Source organism: Lissotriton vulgaris, chromosome 1_2 (genome assembly GCF_964263255.1).
Source record: "Lissotriton vulgaris chromosome 1_2, aLisVul1.2, whole genome shotgun sequence".
NCBI classification, from domain to species: domain Eukaryota; kingdom Metazoa; phylum Chordata; class Amphibia; order Caudata; family Salamandridae; genus Lissotriton; species Lissotriton vulgaris.
Window position 1 is genome coordinate 251,132,197 of NC_141686.1, and position 26,809 is coordinate 251,159,005.

Consider the following 26,809-nt stretch of genomic DNA (forward strand, 5'->3'; position numbering starts at 1 on the left):
TTAGATCGAGCCCCCATGCTGTTGCTTTGATCACAGTTTGGAAATTGTGGTGCAGAGAACAATGCCTTTGAAACGTTTTGCAATCTTACAGTGCATGGTAGAATGTAAACACTGAGATCTTTCTACTGGGCCCCTTCTGTCGAAATTAAAGCCCAGACCACAAAAGCTAATTGGCTTTGAAATATTTCTCGGGCATTGGTGAAGTAAAACGCACTTACTGCTTCCTGCTATGAAGAGCATCACCGTTATTTGGCGTGCCTTGGCTTAGGAATTATGCTAATACCAGTCGCTGTAAACAAATGGCAACACAAGCGTCAGGCATCCACAAGCGTCAGGCATCCACAAGCGTCAGGCATCCACAAGCGTCGGGCATCCACAAGCGTCGGGCATCCACAAGCGTCGGGCATCCACAAGCGTCAGGCATCCACAAGCGTCAGGCATCCACAAGCGTCAGGCATCCACAAGCGTCAGGCATCCACAAACGCCAAGCATTCACAAACATCAGACATTCATAAGCGTCAGACATCCACAAACATCAGGTATCAGACATTCACAAACGTCAGGCATCCACAAGCGTCAAGCATCCAAAAGCGTCAGACATCCAAAAGCGTCAGACATCCACAAGCGTCAGACATTCAAAAGCGTCAGACATCCACAAGCGTCACATCCACAAGCGTCACATCCACAAGCATCAGACATCAGCAAACATCAGACATCCACAAGCATCAGACATCAGACATCCGCAAGCGTCAGGCATCCACAAGCGTCAGACATCCACAAACATCAGGCATCAGACTTTTATTTAAGTATTAATTATTTTAAAAAAAATTAAAACCATTGTTATTTGTAATATCAATACATGCAAGTCACGTAAATACAACACATATTGCATTACAAATGCTATAGGTGTCACATTTGCGAAAGTTAGAACTATTGACAAGGTAAATGACAAAGCTATTAATTTCGCTATTTTCAAAAACAAAACCTAAATAAAAAATGTCATTTACAATACCAATAGCTCAAACTTTCCTAATACGAGACCTATTGCATTGCAAATGCTTGTCCTTACTAGCCCTGAACTTCAGGACGCCAAATCATACAGATTATGGGTGTCTTCAGGGAGACCTCGGGCCTCTACATGAATATCTCAAAATCCATTACATTTCCTGTGACTGAAAGGGGTCGGCAGAGTGGGCACTGGGATTGACTGTGGCAAGTGGAGTTTTCAAATATTTGTGGATGGATATTTACCCGACCCTGCTCTGAGGTGGTCTCGCAATCTGCAAACCGCATTGACAAGAGTCGGGTAGAATCTGGTCGCTCTTACTGCTGTTGCTATCTGAAAGAAACACGTTAGTATTAGATTCCTTACCTTAGAATATCCCCAGGCGTCAGTCTGGATCCGGAAACTTTTGCGTAGCAGTACCCCTGCGCGTCGGTAGGCGTCGTCTGCAGGCGTCCCCTGCGGCTCCGCGTCCGTCGTCGGCGTTGTGCGCCGTGATGACGTCGCTGGAGTATATAGACGCCGCCTCCGCGCGCTGACGTCAGTTCTTCTTTTTTCCGCGCCAGTAAGCGCAGATCCAAAGAGCAGTACTCCGGTCTTTTGACCAAGTTTTGTTAACTTTCTATATCTTTTTGGTGCCTGGTAGGATGCCCGGTTTCAAGAATTGTGACGGTTGTGACCGCACGATGTCGGTCACGGACCATCACCGACTCTGCCTCCGGTGCCTGGGCCCCAACCACGACGTGGACGCCTGCGTCGATTGCCGGGCTCTGACTAATAAGGCTAGACGGGAGCGGTCCCGCAAGCTACTCGAGCTCCGGGTGTCGGCCCCGCGTCGGGAGCGATCCCGGTCCGGCCGGAGGTCCAGGGAGCGTTCGAGGGAGCGGTCGCGGAGCCGTGCCGGGCGCTCCGGAAGTCGTCACCATTCGTCGGGCTCTTCAGGTAAGAAACACAAGAAGTCGGGACGTCGTCATCGTACCCCCGACTCCCCCCGACACGGCCGGGTGTTCGGGTGACCCCAACCCCGCGGCTCCGCGAGAGTCGCCGGCGCGGCCTGCTCCATACCCTCCGGTCCCTGGGCAAGGTGCGACGCCTGAGGAGATTGAGGCGTTCCTCATGGCCAGGAGGGCGCTCACTTCTCCGACGGGGCCTACGGCGCCTTCGGGCCCAGTGCTGCCGTCTGGGGGCCCTAGCGGTTCGGGTGTCCCTGACTCGACGCCATCGGGTGCTCCGGCCCCGGTGCCGCCGACGGCTCCGACCCCGGCACCGCAAGGGCCTTCGGGGTCGACGCCGGCTGGTCTGCCGGCCTCTCCGGCGCCGATTTCATCGGGGTTACCCCCGACGCCGTCCCCGCGCGGCGCCGGTTCCCCTGTGCCGGCTCCGGGCGGCGCGTCCCCATACCCTCCCCGAATCCGGACGCGGAGTCGGACCGACGTCGCTCGACGCCTGGCTCGACGCCGATTGGGCCTGTGAACCCCGAGGAGCCGGTCTACATTGTTGACTCCGAATATGGAGATGGTGTAGAGTACGGAAAGGGTTGGGAGGGGTCTGAGGACCCTCTGTCACATGAGTGTCAGTACGACGTGGACTGGACAGGTGATTTGGGTGATGCCAGTGGTCTGGACAACTCTCCTAACTCTGGCTTTGTCTCTCCTCCTTCCGTGGCATCGGAGGAGGGAGCTGCTTATTCAGTGGTGTTGATGAGGGCTGCCAAGGCCTTACACCTTGAGCTCCCCGTCGCGGCCGTGAGGCCTAACATCCTTACTGAGGTCTTCAAACCGCAGTCATGCCCACAGGAGCCACTGCTGCCGTTTAACGAAGCCTTGTCAGACGTTCTGTTGGGCACGTGGTCCAGGCCCTCTTCAGGTTCGCCTGTTGATCGGAAAGTGGCCAGACGCCACCGTCCTTGTCCGGACGACCCCAAGTTCCTGTCTACCCATCCCACCCCTGAGAGGCTGGTGATCCAGGCCTCGACTTCCCAGACCGCATTCCCGTCGGCCCCGCCCGACCGGGAATCTAAGAGGTATGACCAGTATGGCAAAAAGGTCTTCTCGTCCCTGAGTTTGGGACAGCGGTCTTGCAACACCGCTTGCCTCATGGGCCGCTACACCCACTCTGTGTGGGATACGGTCGCGGAACTGCTGCCAGAATGCCCCATGGAGGTGCGGGCGAAGCTCGGCAAGTCTGTGGCTGAGGGCCGAGATGCAGCAAAATATTCCATACGGTGTGGTCTTGATACGACCGACTCGCTAGGCAGAGCGATGTCCACGACGGTGGCGATTCGTCGCCATGCCTGGCTGAGATCCCCCAACTTTTCGGCAGATGTCCAGAATGCCTTGATGGACATGCCGTGTGATGGCTGTCGCCTGTTTGGTGACAAGGCGGACCACGCGCTGGAACGCTTCAAGAACTCCAGGGTCACGGCCAAGTCCTTGGGTCTCTCGGCCCAGCGCCAGCAAACGGGTTTGTTTCGCTCCTTTCGTGGCCAAGGAAGGGGCGTCCCCACACGTGCTGCCAGCCACGCGCCGCAACAATCTTTTCAACGTGGTGGCGGCCGTGGAAACCGCCATGGAGGCGGTCGGGGTCAACGGCGGGGTCAGGCCACACCTCCCCCTGCAGCATCTGCCTCCAAATCCTCCTAGTCCGTGCTTTCAGGCCCATGTGACGCCAGTGGGTGGCAGGGTTCGCCATCACCACGCCCGCTGGCGCACAATCACATCGGACAGGTGGGTGCTGCAACTCGTCCGAAGGGGCTACTCCCTCCCGTTCGAGACCACTCCTCCAGCCATGCCACCGCAGAACCACCGTGTGTCGGGGGACCACTTGACACTTCTGCAGGGGGAAGTTACGGCCCTCTTGGCCAAGGGGGCCATCGAGCGCGTTCCTGGGCCAGAAGTAGGGCGTGGTTGCTATTCCCACTACTTTCTGGTGCCCAAAAAGGACAAAGGGGGCCTACGTCCTATCTTGGATCTACGGAACGTCAACGGCTTCCTCCGGAAGGAGAAGTTCAAGATGTTGACATTAGCTCAGGTCTTGGCTGCTCTAGACCCGCAAGACTGGATGATAGCGTTGGACTTGCAGGATGCGTATTTTCACATCCCTGTCCTGCCGGCCCACCGGCGTTACCTGCGGTTCACGGTAGGCCAGGAGCACTTTCAGTTTATCGTGCTCCCCTTTGGCCTTACCAGCGCCCCACTGGTGTTCACAAAGGTGTTGGCGGTGGTCGCAGCCCATCTGCGCAGGTTAGGGGTTTCAGTCTTCCCCTACCTAGACGACTGGTTGTTGAAGGCGGGCTCGCCCCAGACAGTCGTCCACCACCTTCAGATGACGGCAGACCTCTTGCACGACCTGGGGTTCTCCATCAATGTGCCGAAATCACACCTGTGTCCCTCTCAAAAGCTCCTTTTCATCGGAGCGGTTCTGGACTCGGCGCAGTTTCGGGTTTATCCTCCGGAACGGCGGGTCCGGGATATACAGGCTTTGATTCCCATCTTTTAGCCACTATCCCGGGTTTCGGTCAGGTTGATGCTGCGGCTGCTGGGGCTGATGGCTTCCTGCATCCTTCTGGTGCATCACGCCCGGTGGCGGATGCGGGCTCTGCAGTGGGACCTGAAGTTTCAGTGGGCCCAGCATCAGGGCAACTTGTCCGACCACGTCTTGATCTCGGAGGGCACTGCGAGACAACTGCAGTGGTGGCTTACGGACCGCGATTGGGTCAGAGGCAGATCCCTCTCCCTTCCCCAACCGGAGCACGTTGTCGTGACGGACGCGTCCCTCCAGGGCTGGGGAGGCCACTTGGGAGAGGCGGAGATCAGAGGCATCTGGTCTCCGGCGGAGTCCCGGCTCCATATCAACCTGTTGGAGCTACGGGCGATTCGTCTAGCACTGAAGGCATTCCTCCCCTTTGTCAACGGGAGTGTAGTTCAGGTGTTCACAGACAACACCACCGCCATGTGGTACTGCAACAAACAGGGCGGGGTGGGGTCGTGGACCCTTTGCCAGGAGGCTCTGCGCCTCTGGCAGTGGCTGGAACGTCAGGGCTTGACTTTGACGGTTCAACACCTGGCAGATTCTCTGAACGCCAGGGCGGACGAACTCAGCCGTGGGTGCTCGATGGATCACGAATGGCGTCTGAACTCGGACGTGGCGCAAGGCCTCTTTCTGCAATGGGGAGAGCCTTGGTTAGATCTATTCGCCACAGAAGAGAACGCGCAATGTCATCAGTTCTGCGCGTTGGAGTTTCCAAGACGGCACTCGCACGGCGACGCCTTTCGGCGCGAGTGGAGTTGCGGTCTGTTATACGCCTTTCAGCCTATACCACTTCTGCCCAGAGTGCTAAAGAAGATCAGGCGCGACCGGGCCCAAGTTATCCTTGTGGCTCCGGACTGGGCTCGAAGGTACTGGTATCCCGAGCTACTCAGCATGTCAGTCGGTCCCCCGAGCCGCCTGCCCCTTCAGGAGGACCTTCTGTTGCAGCAGCAGGGGACAGTCCTCCACCTGAACCTGTCCAGTCTCCACCTCCATGCTTGGAGATTGAGCTGCGGCAGTTGAGGCCATTTGACTTGCCTCCTGAAGTCTGTGATGTAATTCTGGCAGCCAGGCGTCCCTCCACAAAGTCGGTATACGCCTGTCGGTGGAACAGATTTGTGGCATGGTGCACAGCAAAGGCTGTGGATCCTCTTTCTGCCCCTGTTTCCGAGGTTCTTCTGTTTCTTCTCTCTCTTGCCCAGCAGGGCTCTGCTCTGGGCACTATCAAGGGCTACCTTTCGGCCCTTTCAGCCTTTCTAAGGCTTCCTGATCAGCCTTCTTTGTTCAAGTCCCCAATTGTAACGAGATTCTTGAAGGGCATCACACACATGTATCCACCTGTTCCGTTTGTGATGCCTCAGTGGGACTTGAACCTGGTTCTAACCTTTTTGATGTGTGCTCCCTTTGAGCCCCTTCATTCTTGTCCTCTCCATCTCCTGACTTTAAAGACGGCTTTCCTGGTTGCCATCACCTCTGCCAGGAGAGTGAGTGAGCTCCAGGCTCTTTCTGTCCAACCTCCTTTCCTGTCCATTCATCCTGACAAGGTGGTTCTAAGGACTAGACCTTCTTTCCTGCCCAAAGTAGTTTCTGCTTTTCACATCGGGCAGTCCATCACCCTCCCCTCCTTCTTCCCGCCTACGCATCCTTCAAAGGATGAAGAGCGGCTCCATCGTCTGGACCCAAAACGTGCGCTTTCATTTTATATGGATCGCACACGCCAGTTCCGGGTGGATGACCAACTGTTTGTTGGCTACGTGGGTGCGAAGAAGGGACGGGCAGTACATAAACGGACCATCTCTCGGTGGGTCGTTCTGTGCATCAAGGCGTGCTACTCTTTGGCTCGGAAGGAGCCTCCTGTTGGGCTGAGGGCCCATTCCACTCGGGCCACGGCGGCTACTACTGCCCTGGGCCGGGGAGTCCCCTTGCAGGACATTTGCCAGGCGGCTACGTGGGCCTTGCTGCACACCTTTGCGAGGCACTACTGCCTGGATAGTCAAGTCCGGAGGGATGGCTTCTTTGGCCGTTCTGTCCTCCAGGACTTTCTGGTGTAGGAATGTATTGGTTCGCAGACCCACCACCGGGGTTGGTATTGCTGGGGTATCTATTCTAAGGTAAGGAATCTAATACTAACGTGTTTCTTTCAGATGAACAAGTTACTTACCTTCGGTAACGATATATCTGTAAGAAACATTAGTTAGTATTAGATTCTTTACCGAACCCACCCATCCTCCCCGTTCCGTGTGTCTCATCTCTTGATTGTGAACAGCTCTTGGTATGGTCAGGGCAGCGACTCAGCTTTTGCGGTAGATCAGTGAGTGATGGGCGTCACCCCTGTATTGGAGTATTTGTATGGCGGAAGGGGGGTATGCTCTCATCTGCTGGTGGTGTTCAATGTAAAGAGGGGTTCACTGCAGCGGATGACCTAGTGGAAGAAACTAATAGAATGGACGTCATTGTGTCAGGGTAGTATGCTCAAACAGGTGATGCAGCTGAAGGGCTTTTGGCAATGGGATACCATAGGCATCTCTACGTTGGGAGACGTGATGCGAGGCCCTGTCCTGACATGCTCTCAGGAGCTGCAGTCTGATTATCAACTACATCGTAGCCAGTTTCATTGTTACTTGGTGCTCAGTCATGCCTTCCCCCCTTTTATTCGTGGCCTTACTTACCTCCCTCAATTTTTCCCCTTAGAGGGAAAACTTCTCCTGGGAGACTTGGAGTTTCACAAATTGACGAAAGAGTACCGGATAGGTCCACTACATTGCGCTCCCTCCGAGCGGCATGGGAGACTGATCTGGGTGAATGAGACAATGATTGGACAGAGGCACTGGGAGCGCCATGTGCCGCAGCCATTTCAGCCCGACTTCCATTAATACAATTAAAGTACCTTCATAGAGCATATTACACAAGACGTCGCCTGTGGCATATGGAAGTGATTGGATCCCGACTTGTCTTGGATGCAAGGTGGATGAGATTACATTTCTACACACGGTGTGGAGCTTCACGGCTCAAACTGGGTTCTTGCGAGGTGTGACTTCGTCCTCTCATGGACTATTCCCTTAGACCCCAAAATTCTTCTTCTTCATATAGCAGAAGATAAGGGAGGGAACAGATAAAAGCAATATCTCCTGTTCCTGGTTGTGACCCTGACGAAAAGGGACATAGCCAGGTAATGGAAGGCGGAAGCCCCATCATCCCTCGCAGCGGGAAAGAAAAAAATGGACTACTGCATGAGGCTGGTGGTTGCAGTATATCAGGCCAGGGACTGTCCTCAGGAGCATTCTAAGGTCTGGCAAACCTAGACTGATTACAGCTGGATTATCTTGACACCCACTTTCACAGAGTAAACCGCATTAGAGGCAAAAGTGTGGGGATACAAGGCTGGTGTATGAAGAGCTTCTTTACTGTGTATCTTCTCCCATCCTTGCTTTTTACATTTCCTGCTGGTCTTCTGAGGGTATTGTTCTTTCACTTTGGTTTTTTTGTGGGTGTAGGGAGAGAGGGGTCAACTGAGTAGTTTTTCCTTCTTTTATGTTTGTGATTATGACATATTCTTTGTACCTTGTTAGCCTAAGTGGCCATGTCCTTTTTTTCCCATAAACGACAGTAATATTTCATAGTAAAAACAATGCAATAATGCAAGTGTTGGGACTGGAATCGCTTACACTGAATGCAGTTCCTTGTACCAACCGTTCTGGTGACAGAATGCGCTCGCAGGGGAATGCTTTCCCATTCTTGGAGGGTCTGCATTGTCTCCTTTCCTTTACATACAGGAACTGATGTGCCCTCTTCAGTTCTTAGCTTTTTTATTAATCATGTACCCTACCACATGTCTGACCTACTCTGTCCATCCTGTAACCAACCCCGCCCCTCTCTCCCCCATCCCATGGACTCCCATCATGTTCTCTTCCATTCTGCTCTTTGAGGAATGTGCCCATCATATGCCTTTTATTCTGTTTTATTCTCTTATCCTGTACACTTTCCTTTCAATGTTTTCCTCATGTTGTGTTTCCTACTATGTATTTTATCCTCATGTGTGCTCTCTCTCCCTGTGTTTGCAGCTGCAGCCCCATGGTCACACCCATGCTGTGCTCAATCATATTTTTCATTCTCCTTTCTTGTGCCTGCCCGAACAGAAGGGACATGACCTCACTCTAACATCTCGTGCTCTTCACATCATGTGCTCTCGTATCCTGTATTCTCACAATATGTGCATAACCATTCCAGGCTCTCAATTCTAGTGTGTTATTTTATTTAATGAGCCCTACATTCATACTTTCCTCATGCTTCCTTGCTGTTTTCTTCTTCTACCAGCCTTTCTTCTACTGTGCTCTTAACTTCCTCTCTTCTGCTTGGCATTTATTGTCTTTTTTATTCTCTCTCTCTCTCCCTCTCCCTCTCCCTCTCCCTCTCCCTCTCCCTCTCCCCCTCTCCCCCTCTCCCCCTCTCCCCCTCTCCCCCTCTCCCCCTCTCCCCCTCTCCCCCTCTCCCCCTCTCCCTCTCTCCCTCTCTCCCTCTCTCCCTCTCTCCCTCTCTCCCTCTCTCCCTCTCCCTATTTCTGTGATTTCTCTCTCTCGCTAATATGCACTCCAGCACTCTCCCCGCTGTCTTTTAGAGTTGAGAAAAAGAAAAAAAAACCTGCCTTTTTAAATGGAATCCTTAAGAATGCAGGCTAACTCTGGCTGCCTTTCCTGTTTTTATCTTTGTATTCTGTAGATGAAGCTGCCAAGTTCAGTAGGACAGAAGAAGATTAAAGCCCTTGAGCAGATGTTAACGGAATTGGGAGTAGGTAAGTAAAAACATGCAGAAAAAGTACAAAATGATGCGCAAGAAAGACAGGTGCATACAGGGGACACTTATGGAGAATTTTGGGGTAAAAATAATATGGTATTTTAAAAGGAAACTACAGTCATATTATAGGAATTATTTTGAAAGTTACTGTTATTTTTTACAATTAAGTTCAAGGTAAAAATGACACATAGGTGTGATTGTAGCTGTCCAAAAAGAGATGCCAGGCAGAATCTTGATTTGATAGAATTTGTCAAGGCTGGAAATTTAGAGGAAGGAAAGTCAGTGGCTCACTTACATTTATGGGATCATAGTAATTTAGTGAACTCTACAGTGACTCGAGGTATAGAGCAGCTGAAGGAGGGATCAAGTTTGGGTGCAACAAGTTTGGCTGTGGTGGGCGTACATGGATGATCCTCTAGGAAAGGATATCCCTGCTTATAGGGATGAAAGATTGTGTTTGTCTTACTTAAAACTGATCTGCCTCTCAGGGGAGGCTCAATCTTATAAAGCTCTAGAACAGTCACAGGATGGTTGTTTAATGTCTCTGCTGTTGAGATAGGGACGCAGAGTGCTTATTGGTAACCACCCTGGAGAACTAACCATTTGCTCTGGTACTTAATAATCCTACTGTTACTTTGCTCCCCTCCAGATCTGATCCCAATGCCCACAGAGGAGATTGTTCACATGTATAACGAATTGCGAAGTGATCTGGTGTTGCTTTATGAGCTGAAGCAGGCCTATGCCAACTGTGAATACGAGCTGCAGATGCTTCGTCACCGTCATGAAGCCCTTGCCAAAACTGGAGGCAGATCTACTCCTGGTGGGGAGAGCACTGGAGTCGACGGTCACCTCCCCATGGATGAGTCAAAGGGAGAACTGAAAGATCAAATTATTGACGTGGTAGGAGCACCCCTTACCCCAAACTCTGTAAGTAAACACCAATGTTTCAAGCTTACCTGATCCCGGGGTGCGGGAGTATTGAGAAAGGGGTCAAACATTTCTGCTCAACCAAGTCTGCATTCCAGATCTAGAAAGCAGCATATTTTTTCCATGATACTATATAATGCAAACATTAATTCACTGTGTACAAGTTTATTGTAAACAGATAGCAATTAGTACTCCAATATCAGAGCATGCCTAAAAGAACAAGCATTTGCAATGTAATAGGTCTCGCATTAGGAAAGTTTGAGCCATTGGTATTGTAAATGACAAATTTTGTATTTATGTGTTGGTTTTGAAAATAGCTAAATTATTATCTTTGTCATTTACAATTCCAATAGCTTTAACGTTCGCAAATGTGACACCTATAACATTTGTAATGCAATATGTGTTGTATTTACGTGACTTAGATGTATTGATATTACAAATAACAATGGCTTTTAATTTTTTTAAATAATTAATACTTAAAAAAAAGTTTTTGTAATTTATAATGGCAATAGCTTAAACTTTTGTAAATAACTTTTGTGACGATTATGTTCAGTGTTTTTTATTGTGAAGTGGTAGAGTGAGGGCGGTAAAGTGGTAGAGTGAGATCGTTAGAGTAGTAGAGTGAGGGCGGTAGAGTGAGGGCAGGTAGAGTGAGGGCAGGTAGAGTGAGGGCAGGTAGAGTGAGGGCAGGTAGAGTGAGGGCGGTAGAGTGAGGGCAGGTAGAGTGAGGGCAGGTAGAGTGAGGGCAAGTAGAGTGAGGGCAGGTAGAGTGAGGGCAGGTAGAGTGAGGGCAGGTAGAGTGAGGGCAGGTAGAGTGAGGGCGGTAGCGGTAGAGTGAGGGCGGTAGAGTGAGGGCGGTAGAGTGAGGGCGGTAGAGTGAGGGAGGTAGAGTGGTAGAGTGAGGGAGGTAGAGTGAGGGAGGTAGAGTGAGGGAGGTAGAGTGAGAGTGGTAGAGTAAGGGCGGTAGAGTAAGGGCGGTAGAGTAAGGGCGGTAGAGTGAGGGCGGTAGAGTGAGGGCGGTAGAGTGCTACTGTTAAACTGTTAACCATGGAGAAGAAATTTAGAGTCGAAGCCTAACCACTGCCCTTCTCACAGAAATAGCATGTTTTAAGTAATTTCCAACTCACGTGGATAGCAGGAACACATATTTAAAAGGTTGCTTCTGCAATAAAAGAGAAACTATTTGTTTCGCACTCAGCGCCACGTCGAAACATGCAAACAAGTCCCCTAAAAAAACAAGATAAAACTCTGGAAATGACAAAGGTGCCCTCCCCACGCCCAACCAAATGGTGGTTCGGTTTAATGAGGCACAGTCAGGAGGTGAAAGTGAGCGCCGCCGCTTCTTGCTTCCGAGTCGCCGGGTTGTGAGAGTCCACAAGGCAGCAAAGTTGATTTCCGCTCCAGGGCAGTGGGCGCTCGTGCCTGCCTGGATCCTTCTAGGCGAGCACCAGCTGTCTCTCAGCCAGATGTGTTCATGGTATGAATGCACCTCCGAGACAAGGAGTGCTGAGACTACACTGAGAGAGCACTATAGAAAGAAAGAGCAAGAGAGCTTGAGAGACTGGAAGAGAAAGCAACGGAGATGGAGAGATATAAATATATAGAGATAGAGCGATAGAAAACTAAAGAGAAAATCACATGAAGACCGAAGAGAGGGAGATGGGGAGAGAGAGAGAGAGCAGGAGAGAGATGACGACAGGAGAAGAAGGTGGGAGAGTGCGGTAGAAAGAGTGGACTCGATAATTCTCGCTTCGGTGCCTGACCTGATCATGGGTTCACACTCTGCAACTCTGGGCATTAAGCTTGCTTAATCTCCACAACGGCCCCCCGCGGCGGGATGCCTGGCTTTCACCTTGGGGATGCCCTGTAGGGGCTATCTCACAGGGAAAAAGCCAGGACGGGTTCCCAAGGCAAGCGCGGAGATACCCCTTCGGGGGTCGATTCAGGCGCTATATAAGAAACATAATAATAATAATAATAATAATAATAATAATAATAGAGAAAGAAGGAAGAGAGAAGAGTCGGGATGAGAAACAGAACTGCAGGAGTGGAAGGCGTGTGGGGAGAGACAGAGAGCGAGGGGGAGAGACAGCGTGTTTAGAGTCGAAACAGGGATTCAGTGAAGATGGTGGAAGCGAGGCAGTAATTGCAAGATAGTCAGATAGATGGAGTTTGAGAGAAGGACATTGAGGAGTGGGGGAGAAGAGGGTGGACAGAAAGAGTGAGATGTGTGGGGGGGTGGGCATATAGAGAGAGAAGGGTCCGAGAGGTGATGGGTCAGAAATGGAGAGGAAAGGTAAACTATGGAAAGAGAAAGAAAGATTTTCTTGAGAAGAGAGAGAACGCGGAGACAGGGATTGGGGACTGGGACTGGCGTGTTCATAGAGAGATGGTTGAGACCAACCAAGAGATACAAATGGATAGTGGAGTGAGAGAGACAGCGAAGAAATTCAGATATTTAGGTGTGTGGGAGAGGAAAGACAGAGACTGAGGGAGTAGTGTATGTTAGACAACCAGGCAGATAGATAGAGAGAGAGAGATAAATGGAGAGATATATAGATAACCAGCGAAAGAGACTGTAAGAAAGAAACAGAGACGCCAGCAAGGTGGAAGAGCAGAAGTTCGTTCAAAAACACGCCAATTTCTGAATATTATGATAATAAGAAACACCTTTAATTGGGTTTTGAGTGATACTGTTTCTGGGGCCAGCGCTTGCCTTCTAGACAAAGACGTGTTCAGATGTGATAGGTGCTGGGGAGAAAGTGTCCCTCTGGTCAGGGGTTAAAGAGACTGGCAGAGAGTCCCGCTCTTAAAGACTGCCTGGCCTCCTTGCACTCCATACACTGTCGATTGAGACTCCGCAAAAACCGGGGGGGAGCGTGAGGAGAGAAAGAGTGAGTGAGGGGCTGAAACTAAGAGACCCGAAAGAGGGCAACAGAGAGCGACAGGGGAGCGGCTAAACGAGAGCGAAAAGAAGAGTGTGGAGTGAGAAGAGAACAGACAGGGAGTGTGAGAGAAGAGCGAGGAGAAAGCGAGAAAGAGGTGAACGAGGAAGAAGAGAGGCAAGCAGGTAGAAACAGAGCGTTAACGAGGAACGAGCTAGGGGAGGTAGGACAGATAGTGTGCATGAGAGAGAAAGAAAAAGAGAGAGAGAGATAGGTGATCGAAAAAAGAAGCAAATTGAATTAGATGAAGAAATGAATGCGAAAAAGAAGGCCGGAATAGAAAGTGCAAAGCAAGAGAGGTGGGTGGTTTGTGTGGCAAGAGAGAATTAAAAAAAAAAGTATGAGAGAAGCGCAAGCATCTCGGCATTGCGTGGCGGGGGAGCAGGGGAGCGGCGTTCCTTTGAAATCGGAAGGGTGGTAGGAAACGAGCATATAGGGTGTGAGCAATAACTAAAGTAAGAGGGGGAGCAGGAAGTGTTGCGTGTCGGGGGAGCAGGGGAGCAGCGTTCCTTTGAAGTCGGGGAGGGAACGAGCATATGGGGTGTGAGCGATAACGAAAGTAAGAGGGGGAGCAGGAAGTGAGGCCGAGCGCGCGCTGGCGAAGCTTCGCGCTTGAATGCCTCACATGCACTGGGCGTAATCCGCACTCCAAAACCCTCTCGGAAGGATTTGCTGGTGGTCCCATATATGTCTCGCCAGCAATGCGCAAGCGCATTGGCAGGCCGAGACCTAAAAATTACAAATCCAGTATGTTCGAGACATGTGTGCCGGAGATACACATGCTTTGCATAAGTCCGCCATCTAGTGTTGGACTCGGATGATAACAAGTTATTTTTGTTCCAAGACATTTTCTTTGAGTCACAAGAATGTGTGACTCCTCCTCATTGTGATACTGCGCACGTCATCAACTCCATTTCCAGATTCTTTTTTTACACCAACGGGATATATATATATATATATGTATATATATATATATATAATATATTGATACTTGTATAGCGCACTACTCACCCGCAAGGGTCTCAAGGCGCTTGTACGAATACCGTTGTGGAACCCATCCTGGCTTTCCCTGTGAGGCGTCCACTCCTGGGCACCCCCAAGGTGGAGGCCAGGCATCCTTAGCATTGTGGGGGCCGTTGTGGAGATTAAGCAAGCTATTGCCCAGAGTTGCAGAGTGGGACCCATGATTAGAATAGGCACCGAGGCGAGAATTATCAGGTCCGTGGACATTTTTTTGAGCCCAAGACCCGCTGAGGCGGGGAATTGAACCCTGGTCCCGGGCTAGACCTCTGCATCAGGGTCTGCCGCTCTAACCATTGAGCCACACTTCTCCACTGTTCAGAAGTAATCTCTAGCTTTCCAGTTCGAGATGCTTTCGGGCTTCCTACGGTTCTGTAGTTGATCTCCACTCGACTGTATTGTCTTGATCGTGTAGTTTTATTTTGTTTCGAGCAATCACCCTTCTGAGCATCGGATCTTCGACTCGCTTCCTCTGCCCATTGGCCAAATCCAACTGGGCCTTTTCTTCCTTCTACGGTCCATCAGAGAATGACCTGCTAATGGAACAAACTCTGTTCTGCTTATATCCTAAGTGTCCCTCTAAATACCCCCATACCAACCAACACTCCGTTTACAACCTATTCCTCTTGCCGGATCATTGAGAGCAAAGCTGTGAGGCCAGTAAGTCATTTCGATCAAACAAGACCCTTTGAGATCGACACCAAGAGATGCAGCACAAGCAAATGGACGATGTACCGGACATTTTCAGTCAACCACAGGAGGAAGACAAGAAAGCATCAACAGCAGAAGAAGATTTGTTATCAATACACTATTCTGATACCCAGTCCGATTCCAACCAGGACTCGGCCACTGTTCAGCCAGCACAGAAGCATTGAACTGTTAGTACTTTTACCCTTGATCCATAGCCCAAAACATTGTCTCTGTCCGAAAAGACTGCTTATAGTCCACCACTGAAAAAAAGCCATGGCCGCTCCGAAAAACTAAGAAACCCGCCCTTGGGCTTGTCTCTGACAGTTCAGACTACAGCCGGGGCCTCCCCCTCCTAGACCTCTTGTTCTGCAACTCCTCGACCATGGTTTCAGCACTGAAACAAAAAAATAATATTTCGGATCCAACCGCAGCTATATCTAAATCCAAACATCCTTTGCTGTAAAGTTCACTTTCGGACCGATTTTTCCACCGGAGTTATCCTTTTTGTAATGTGGGAACGGCTCAATCTGAGGCAGAAAACACTCCAAATTCAGCCTGGGACAAAGAACATAGTTCATCAACCAGCAAAATCTCACTCTTCTATGAAGCAGTTAACTTTCCAAGAGGCTTTGGACATTACTCTACAGCCTCCAAAGAAGAAAAGAGGGATGCTGCCATTATCCCTTTGCACATTCATATTCCACGTTCACCTAACCATAAATACCACCCCTACCTTCCACTCCACCACCTCACTCACCACAACTTTCTGAGGCAGGTGGCATGTCTCCTCACTCACCTATAGTAGAGGATAATAATGATATACCACAGAACATACCTCCTGGAGATGCTTCGGATGACAATGATATTGAACCACATGTGGACAGAGACTCTGATCTCCCTCCCATTCGACTATCCCCACCTGATGATACCTCTGCGTATCAGTCTATACTACTATTATAAAGAGAGAACTTGCACCTTTTGGCCAGGTAAACTCGGGTACCACAGCACCAATCACAACACCCAATACAGCTTTGGAAAGGGCAGTTGCAGCAGAAGGACATAGGCTATGCAGACGCCCACCATATACATTTAAAATGTAAACGAACCGTGCCAGCAAAGTAGTCCCTTGTGGGCGTGTCTGCATTGTGCTGTGGGTGTGTGCTGGGGGCGTGACAATCGCTGGGGATATTCCGTCACGAGTGTTGTTTTTTCTTCCCAGGTTCTATACATTCCTGCTCCCTTTAAATAGTAATTCAGTGGAGGTCCCATTCTCTTAGAACCACCCCAAGCACAGTTATGGGCAAAATACAACTAAAAGGCCCTGCAAAGCATTATTGGATAAGCTTAGCATAATTTGTAGCATTCATGAAAGGGTTTCAATGTTTTTGAATTTTACTCATCAGGGACATCTTGGGACGACGAGGTGAACTGCAGCTTGATGTATAATATTTTAAATGCTATTGCATTTGCCTCATCAGGGACATCTAGGGACGGCGAGGTGAACTGCAGTTCGATATATAATATTTTAAATGCTATTGCATTTGCATCATCAGGGACATCTAGGGACATGAGGTGAACTGCAGCTTGATGTGTGATATTTTAAATGCTATTGCATTTGCCTCATCAGGGACATCTAGGGACCATGAGGTGAACTGCAGCTTGATTTATAATATTTTAAATGCTATTGCATTTGCCTCTTGGGGACAACTGGGGAGAACGAGGTGAACTGCAGCTCTTTGTAGAATTATTTGGATACTATAATATTCACTTCCCACTGCTAATCTCGTCCCATAATGGTTTGCAGGGGCTTGATCTCAAAATCATCACCTCTCTCACTGCTTGCTGGAAGCTAATTTCACTTTTGTGAAATGACTATATGCATTTTAGCATGTAGAAATACTTGTTATTTTACCTTGAATATATGAGGTTTCTGTTTTAATAATTGGAAACCTGACGGAACTAAATATTGCAGATTTATTGTACCAAGTTCAAGCCAATTCCGCCCACCCCTACTTTAAATACCCCTGCACCCATAATCATTACGACTCTATAAGACCACACCATTTTCTTGAGTTCATCAGACCATACCAGACCGTTAGCAAGGGATAATTGAATATTTTCCATTAACAATCTGTTAATCCTTTCCACAAGACCATTAGCTTGCGGCCTGAATAACGCAACTCTCTCATGACAGATTCCCATACCATCCAAAAATTCTTTAACTTCTCTAGAAACCAACTGCACCCCGTTGTCTGATACTAGAGTCTTTGGAATCCCTTCATTCAGAAACACTCTTTCCATAAATCCAATCACTCTCCTGGTATCAATATTCTCAGTAGACTCCACCACAAACCACTTCGAGTGATAATCCACCAGAACCATTAAAAACTTATTACGAGCACCCAATTTGGAAATTGGACCTAGAAAATCGATAGCCAATTTTTCCTAGGGACGTGCCGGAAAATCAACACACGAAAGGGGAGGCTGCCTAACAACTTTAGTTTTATGGCTACCAGCACACGCATAGCAATTTTTGACCAAATCATCTATTTCCCCATCCATGCCTGGCCACCAGTACGACTCACGAATCCTCCTCTTTGTCATGTTTCTTCCTAAATGACCTTCGTGCGCCAAAGTCATAATCTTAGACCTAAGATTGCATGGTGGCACCAACCTGTTTCTTCTCCACAACTTACCTTCTGAAACACTCAATTCACCCTCTACATGATGAAAACCCTTTAAACGAATGTCAGCACTAGACTCCCTAGACCATCCCTCAGAAACATTTCTTATGACTAATGATATCACCTGATCTTCAGACATGGCAGATTCCCATTCTGCTTTATCAAACGTCAAGATTTCATTACAACTAGATACAAAGTCATCATTTTCCAAATCCTCACCTATTGACTCAACCGGCATTCTTGACAAATAGTCTGCAACTACATTTTTCTCACCTCTGACGTATTCCATCTCAAAATTGTACTCCAGCACAGACAGAATCCACTTAGATATTCTGAGAGTTGCATTTCCTTCCAAACACCTTCCCCCCTTAAACAAATGTACAAGGGGTTTATGATCCGTTCTCACCCTGAAAGGCAAACCCCAAAGGAAATATCTGAAATGCTTTATTCCCCAAGTGCAAGCGAGAGCTTCCCTCTCAATAACGGAATAGAAAACTTCAGCTCCCTGAAGTTTCCTTGATGCAAATCCTATGATCTTCTCTACACCATTACAAATCTGGGACAGAACTGCACCAATCCCTACAGCACTAGCATCTGTGGTAACTAAAGTCCTAGCTTTCACATCAAAATGACCAAGAGTCGGTGCATGCACAATTCCTTCTTTAACACACTTGAATGCTTCATCACAAACCTCATTCCATTTAAATGTAACACCATTCTTCATCAACACCCTCAAAGGTTCTACAACACCGGAAAATCCCTTTATAAACTTTGAACAATATTCAGCTAGACCCAAAAAGGATCTAAGCTGATCTTTGTTGGACGGTATAGGAGCATTGTTAATTGCAGAAACTATACTCTTCTTAGGTCTAATGCCAAGACCAGATATCTCATGGCCCAGATAAGTCACGCTATCTCGTTTAATTTACACTTTTCTTTCTTTATGGTCAAGCCATTAACTTCCATACGTTCCAATACTTCTGTCAAAACCTTATCATGATGTTCACAACTCTTCCCAACAATCAACACGTCGTCTTGAAAGCATAAAACATTCTGTATTCCAACCAAAACTTGTTGCATCACTCTCTGAAACACCGCTGAGGCGGACGCCAATCCAAAGGGCATCCTACAATACCTAAACGCACCGAGCGGAGTCACAAAAGAAGTGAGATGTCGAGATTGTTCATCCAAGTCTATCTGGTGGTAAGCTGCAGACATGTCAATCACACTAAAAATCACGCCACCACCCATAGCACTTAACATCTCAGAAATGTTTGGTAATGGCTGCCTATCCACCCAAATGTTTTTATTTAAGTCTTGGAGGTCCACACAGAGCCGAATCTTACCTCCCCAGCCTTGGGTGCGACGACAATGGGGGCGAGCCATTCAGAGGCTTCAATGGGCTCAATTATTCTCAAATCTAACAATTTATCTAATTCATCCTTAAGAGGGGCCCTCATTAAATGTGGCACATTTCTAACTCTATGAACCACTGGGATCGCATTCTTTTTGAGAATGATTTTGTGCGAAAACCCCTTTAATTTCCCCAAATTGTCAGAGAAAACATTGGGAAATCTTCTCATAATGTCAATCTCAAAACTGTCAACATTAAGGACAGAAAGCGAAGAAACTGGGACAGCAGCATTAGGATTCAACAAAATATCCAAATCCTTCTGGTGGCGCCAACCAAGCAAGTTGGAGCCTTGCTTTGTCAGGTAAACTCGTCCAAATACTTTCCTATTTGAAAAACTTATCACCATCCATTTGTGTCCAAGGATATCTATAGTCTTGCCACTTTAACCTACTGCTTTAATATTTGGCGCCCCCCAAGAAGCAACATCACGATTATCCCCCCAAACCTCAATGTACATATCTTTAGATAACAATGTATAAAGGCTTCCAGAATCAATTAACATTTTAACATCTCTGGTCTGAGGATGCTTCTCATCCCTGCTATCAAAATTAATTAAACAGTGTGGCTTTTCTAATTTATCTGTACTCTCAGAAGGTATATCAACAAGAGAGACATGGTCTTGAATACTCTCATTGTTAGGTAATCCTTCAACACACAACATCAATTCTTGAACATTTTCGCAACAATCATCAACATTATCGACATTTTGTGTTTTAGCATTACAAACTTTTGCTAAGTGGCCCCTTCGGCCACACGTTCTACAAATTGCATTTCTGGCCATACATCGCGTACTTGACGCAATATGCCCAGGAGCTCCACACCTGTAACACTTAATTTGACGAACGTTTCCTTGTTGTCTAACATTACTTGGACGATATGTAGGAATTTTACCAGTAGATTTAAAATCAAATTTTGCAGCAGGCTTGACTATTTTAGTCTCATCAACATTAGCCGAAACTTGAGAAGCCTTTTCACTATGCTCAGTCACCTTTACAGCATTTTTTGATGCTATCAAATTGGTACACTTGTCCATTTCTTTAATCCATAAGTCGGTATTTTCAAGCCCCTTAGCAATTTGTATTGCTTCTTCCAAAGTACAGTCTTTTATGAGTAATTTTTCTCTTACTTTCTTGTTATTGGTGCATCTAACGTTTTGGTCCCTAATCAGAGAATCACCTAAATCTTTAAATTTACAATTTAAAGATAGTCCCCTCAAAGCTGCAACATAACTAGAAATGTCTTCATCGCTCCTTTGTACACGACAAAAGAATGTGTCTTTCTAGAACAGTGTTGATTTTAGCTATAAACCTTTTCTCCAACATCTGCATGCTCATTTCGTAGACATTAGTGGGTTGACCATTACCTATACCCAAGGATATCTCTGGTAAATCTTCGTAAAGTCTCCTGCCTTCTACTCCTAAATTATGGAGTAAAATTGCCTGTCTGCGAATTGGTCCAAATTTGTCTGCACCAGTGGCAAGAATGTATGTCAAAAACAGCTTTTTCCATTCTTTCCACGGCACAGTAGGCTCACCAGTGGTAGGCGGAAAGGAAGGAGGAGCAGCCAATGATTGATCAGCCATAACTGTAGAAGAAATGTTATAAGTTCCACACAATGCTAACTCTAATGGCTGAAGACAAAATACATCAAGAATAATGTGCCCAAAACTTTTCCTAAATGAACAATGTAGAAAAGAGTTCCCACTACTTTTCCACAGAATATATCAAGAACAATGTGCCCACAACTTTTTCCAAATGAACAATGTAGAAAAGAGTTCCCACTACTTTTCCACTCTTACGCTTAACCTCATAAGTGCTGCGCCTAGTCCAACGGCCGACGGCACCACTACCTCTGGAGTGCTGCCGTCGGCCGTTGGACGTTCGAACCTCACCTGCGCAATGGAACGTTCAGCACTGGAGCTGGGCGTTCCATAGCTGCTAAGGTGTTAATATAATGATCACAGCATTGTTGACAAACGTTTATTGTTCCACGTTCGTTGTTGGTTCTTGTTGTGATCTTTCCGTTGTGAACGCTTTCCGTTGTTCTCCGTCGTTGTGCAAGGAAATAATTTATTAGACCGATTCAAGATGGCCGCCACGTTTTTTTGACACTACGTGACACCACGCTACGTGATGACGATGGTACAGGTCGCACGGGTGATTGCCGAACCAGCAGCAGTGACGGGAGCAGCTTCTGACACCGGAGCTTGGCAACAGCAGTGCGAGCAGCTCTTGATGACGGAGTTAGAGAGAACACGCTCAGGTAGGCAGTTTCAAGCACTTCAAAAGATGCGAATCGCAATACAATGAAAACTTGATGAAATTGCCAATTGCGCAAATCCACAAACAGTCTGCAACTCGCAGTCTACAACTCCACAAAATCGGCAATGACGGGTAAAATTGCTAATGACTGTTAAGCAGACATAGAAAAACTGTTTGAAATGGCACAATCAAGTATTCCTTGTAGGTTCTTGTAGGTTCTTGTAAGAATAATAAGAAAGGTAACTTTAAATCTTTTAGAATCCTCAAGGAAGCAGGACAATAAAGGAATATCCAAATCCTGTAGAATTATAATTGAAGGAGTAAATGTATACTACCAGCTCCAGGTAGTATCGTCCAGGGGTGGAGGTCAAAGGCAATCTGTCCCCTGCCAGAGTAGTGTCCCTCGTCGCCAGTGTAAAGATGAGTCCAAAGCAGCTTGTAGAAGGAAGTAAACATTACTTAAATAAGCATACATGATAAGACCTCCAGCTCCTTCACCAACCTCTTCTTACTGAGCTGCACTTCACAACATAACATTCTGAGCTCCTAGCAACCCGCTCAGTGTTCCATTAAGCATAGATCCTAACAGGATGCTTCTGCTAGAGGTATAAATATTGCATCCTATTACATAGGTATGCATTGCTACGTTTCTCAGTGGCAATTTTAAAACTCCCAATTGACAAGAACATCTTTGCAGCCCTCAAGTGAACACAGCCCTTGAGAAAATTACACTGAGGTCGCCAAATCAATGGGGTCCCTTCAAACAAGCACCTACCGTGGTTCATTTTATAGGCCCAACTATTAGCAATTTGCAAGGTCTGCCTACCCAGACACCACAGAGTCAGCATATAAAAACAAGGGACAATCCTCTACTCCTAAAAAATTCTACAGAGGTTCTTACAGAGGAAACCATTTTAAAGGAAGAGGTCGTGGAAATAATACCCTTACCTCAAAAAACAATAACAAACAATGACTTCCTTACCATTCTCCCAGACCTTTTAACACATGTAGAGGGCTGTCTTTAAAATGTTCTCTCAATATTGAAATCAATCTCAACAGGTCAGTGGGTGTTACGTATTTTTCAACATGATTTCTGTCTGGAGCTCATTACAACTTCTCCAAATATACCTCATCGCTACTGTATTACAATAAGAAACAATATAATCATTTCAAAAACAGTATTCGGAGACAGGAGTATACGCTCTATATATAGTTTGTTATTCCCCAAAAATGGTGGGTCGCTACAACCCATTCTTGACCTCAGACCACTGAATCATTACTTCATATCAGAACAGTTCCATATGATCACTCTTCAGGAAATAATTCCTTTACTACAGAAGAGAAGGTATATGGAGGTGGGTGTCCTTTTTGAACCAAGCAAGCTTGCACAGGTAAGCATTAAATACTTTTCAGTAATAAGTTACTGGATATAGAACAGTTTGAAAATGTAATAGAAATTGTACTTTGTTTGGTTTACAGGGGATGCAGTAAGCTGGAGCACTTAGCAAATACAGTACATTGAAATGAATAGGTTTTTTCTGTAAATTACAGGTAAGTTACTTTTTACGTTACTTTTCTATCTCAGTGCCTGATACCTAGATTCAGCACTGGGACATTTCTTGGAAACAGGTAAGTAATTACGTTTTGGTTATTCACATGGTTTTATAAGAATATTTTATTTTATAAGAATATTTTTACATTTCAAAACTCCACACTTGGAAACTTTTTGGAGCAGTACATTAAAATAAAGAGGCTTTTTCAGTAAATTGCAGGTAAGTTACTTGTCACGTTCCTTTTTTAACTCAGTGCTGTATACCTAGATTCAGCACTGGGACATTTCCTGCAAACAGGTAAGTAAACAGGTTTTGGTTATTTGTGGGATTTTTAAAAAAAATATTTCAAAGGTATTTTTATTGGCATTTATAACAAAAAAACATGCGACATCCCGCACAACTTCCCACGCAGGGCGCAAAATCGTGAGTGAAGTGAAATATATAATCCATGACCTAAGGACAGTACCACGGGCCAGGCCCCTGGCAGGCCTCAAGCCATAGGGGAACAAGGGAAGCTCGGCTCATGCCACCGCCAACAGGGTGAGCGATAGTGCAGTTGCCCCCAAGCAGAAACGGGCATCGCTGCCAGTCATTAAGTCTGTGGGACAATGTCCTAAACGAAAGCTACGGCAGGCAGTGTCACAGCAGCTTCCAGTGTGCCAAAGTGTCCCAATAACAATAACCAGAAAGAAACACCCCCCGCCTAACCTCACCCCCCTCCCCAGTGGTGGTAGCAATGCCCGATAGATGAGACCTAGAAATGGAGTGACTAACATTCACAGTTGAAACAGATGGAGAGCTCGAACACTGGGGGACAAACTGCAGACGGAAGACCTCTGGAGAGGAATGCAACCAGGGGACCCCAGCGGAATTCGAAGTTCTTAAAATCATCCAGAAAGATATCGGCCATCCTCTCCAAACACAACAGCCTTCACATGCGCGCATGCCAAAGTGAAATAGCGGGGACCTCTCTTTTCTTCCATGCCGCAGCCAAGGTATGCTTAGCCGCCCCGACACAAAGCCACATTATTTTCTTGTCTGCCTTGGTTTGGTGTTTGGTGTTCAAGTTCTGGATCCCAAAGACCCAACAAGATATGGGCCACCGAGTCAAAAATAGGATAACCCAACACCTCCTTAATGTGGGACAAGATCTCCCAGTATGGACGGATAACGGGGCAATCCCATCAAATGTGCTGACAGTCCCCCAGCAGCCCGCAACCCCTTCAACACCTATCCGAAGAGCCAGGGAAAATCTGCCTTAACTTAGCCGGGTATAGGTACCAGTCCATCATAGTTTTTAGATGCGCCTCCCGAAGCTCCACCGAGTGGTTGTGCTTAACGATATCTGACCACAAATGCAACCACTCCACGTCAGAGATATCCCGGCAAGCAATGCCTCCCACATGGACATGTAACGGGGTCTAGGGGAGATGGCAGTGGACAGAAGGAGCCCATAGATGAAAGAGATGACCCCTCGCATGGTAGAGGTCCTAGACAGAAAGGCCTCAAATGACGTAGGTGGCCTAGTAGCTGCATCCCTCATCTGAGGGGTCAACGCCCATGGGGTAGCTGGGCATGGTGGTATCGCTCGGACTCCTGAACCCCATAATCCCTTACACAATTATCAAAGGTGAGTGGGGCAGAGCTTTGGAATAGGTGCATGAGTGCCAGGCAGCCCCCCTCCCTCCAAGCCTCAAAGGGACCTTCAGTCATCGCCGGCGGGAAGGCAGGATTAAAATGTATGGGCGTAAAGGGAGAGGGAAATGTCGTCCACCTCTCATATCTAGAGACTGAGTCCCAAACCTTCAGGGTAGTGCTAGTGGGAGTACTAATATAAGCATTCTTAGGCCTATCGCATTTGGGTTTCCACACCAAGTCCCAAATAGTCCTCCCAGCAACGCTCCTGTCCATGTGTAACCAATGTTTTTCTGACTCGGGCTGTGTCCACTCCGACAACACGCGAAGTTGTGCTGCCTTATAATATAATTGAATGTCGGGCAACCCCGCCACCCCCCCCCCCCTCCCGTCTCGGGCGACTCAGGGTGGCAAAGGAGAAGCGAGCTCGGCCCCCTTGCCAAATAAAACGCAGCATCAGCATTTTAATGCGCCTGAAAAAGTCCCCTCTCAAGGGCAATTGGAAGGGCCTGGAAGAGATACAGCAGCTTGGGAAGAAGGGACATTTTAATCGCATGTATCCTCCCCAACCAGGATATGAACGTCTGCTTCCACCGGACCAAGTCCGCCTGGATCTGAGCAATCAGAGGGGGGAAGTTGGCTGAATACAACTTCCCGATCGTGGGGGTCAAGTGAATCCCCAGGTATTGGATAGAGGAACTGGCCCACGGTAGTGGCGTGAGTGGCTTAAGGCGAAGAACTTCCGACGGAGGGAGAGTAAGGCTAAGGACATAGGATTTATCGTAGTTGACCTTGAATCCCGCTACCCCTTCAAAGCGCTCTAGTGCCACCTGCACGTGAGTAAGAGAGTGGGCGTGGTCCGAAAGGGAGAGCAGGACGTCGTCAGCGAAGAGGGTGATCTTGTGTGTCTCCCCAGTAAAGGGAAGCCCCCGAATGTTGGGGTTCTCCCTTACCGCTAGAGCTAATGGTTCTATGCTCAAGGCGAAAAGCATGGGGGATAGAGGACACCCCTGCCTAGTACCCCGCGAGTGCTCGAAGAAGGGGGACAGTGGCCCATTCACTGCTACTCTAGACCGAGGGGAGCCATAGTTTGCCCTAATCATCGTCAAGAATTTAGAGGAGAAGTCAAATGCCGTCAAAGTTTGGAACAAGAACCCCAAGCCCACCCTATCAAACGCCTTCTTGGCGTCAAGGCCCACCAGGACTGCTGGTATTTTGAACTTGTTGTCCTTCTCAATCAGGTGTATCACCCGTCTGGTGTTGTCATGAGTTTGGTGTCCTATAATGAACGCGGATTGGTCCAGGTGGATGAGCGCTGGCATTAAGTCATTGAGCCTACCTGCAATGATGGAGGAGTACAGCTTAGCGTCCAGGTTAAGTAGGGCAATCGGTCTGTATGAGGCACATTTAGAGGGGTCCTTTCCAGGCTTGGGAATGACCGATATCAATGCCTCAGCCATGGTACCCGACGTCACCCCCTCCTCTGCCATGCTATTGAATAAGCGCACTAAGTAGGAACAGAGTTCAGAAGCAAAGGTTTTAAAAAAGATGGCCATAAACCCGTCCGACCCCGGGGCCTTTTGGGGCTTCAGGGCCTTGATGTCGGCCAGCACCTCCTCCCTGGTGAAGGGAGCAGAGAGCATCTCGTTCCATTCCGCCGACACTCGGGGCAGGGGTAACGCCCGCAGATATTCCATTTGCACATTGGCGTCTAGGGAGTCCCCGTGTAAAGCGACTTGTAAAAGTCACCAAAGAGGAGTGCCTTGGCCTGGTCCTGGTGTGTCAGTACCCCCACGGCATCCCGGATACCTCCAATGTACTCCCGCTCCCTCTTATCTCGGAGTTGCCGGGCAAGATGCTTCCCCACTTTATTGCCTTGGGAGTAAGAAAGACGTCTTACTTTGAGTAACGTGTATTCCGCCCTGTTGTTATAGTGGGCCCTGACTTTACCCCTGACTGCCGTCATTTGCCGCAGGGTCTGTCTGGAGGGGGTCTTCTTGTGTGCCTGTTCTAAAATGGAGAGCTCCTCCTCTAATTTTTACCTTCACTCCCTCGTAGCCTGTTAAGGGCAGCGTTCAGTGCTAGACAACTCCCGCGGACAGACGCCTTGAAGGCATCCCACGTGTTAAAGACCGACGTGTCGCCCGTGTCATTAAGCTCAAAAAACTCATTGATGGCTTTCCTGGGGGTGTTACAGGAGGTCTTGTCTCCGGTCAACGAGGCCGGGAAATACCATTTGCGGTGGGACTTGTTCACCACGCCCCAGTGGAGGCAAACAGTGAGTAAACTATGATCAGAGACCGAGAGTGGGAAGATCTTGGCCTCGCGCAGGTCCCCACGAAGGGATTGACTCAGGA

General features: G+C 48.1%; 1 protein-coding gene across 6 annotated transcripts in view; it reads left to right on the top strand.

Annotated features, from left to right (window-relative positions):
• The window catches only part of DMAP1 (DNA methyltransferase 1 associated protein 1), a 406,667-nt gene that overhangs the window by 226,697 nt on the left and 153,161 nt on the right, over positions 1-26,809 (top strand). For all 6 annotated transcript variants that reach the window (XM_086953166.1, XM_086953164.1, XM_086953169.1 and 3 more), the window contains 2 exons: positions 9,248-9,320; positions 9,972-10,249. In XM_086953166.1, coding sequence (XP_086809292.1) covers positions 9,248-9,320; positions 9,972-10,249 — 351 coding nt within the window. The remainder of the gene's footprint in view (positions 1-9,247; positions 9,321-9,971; positions 10,250-26,809) is intronic.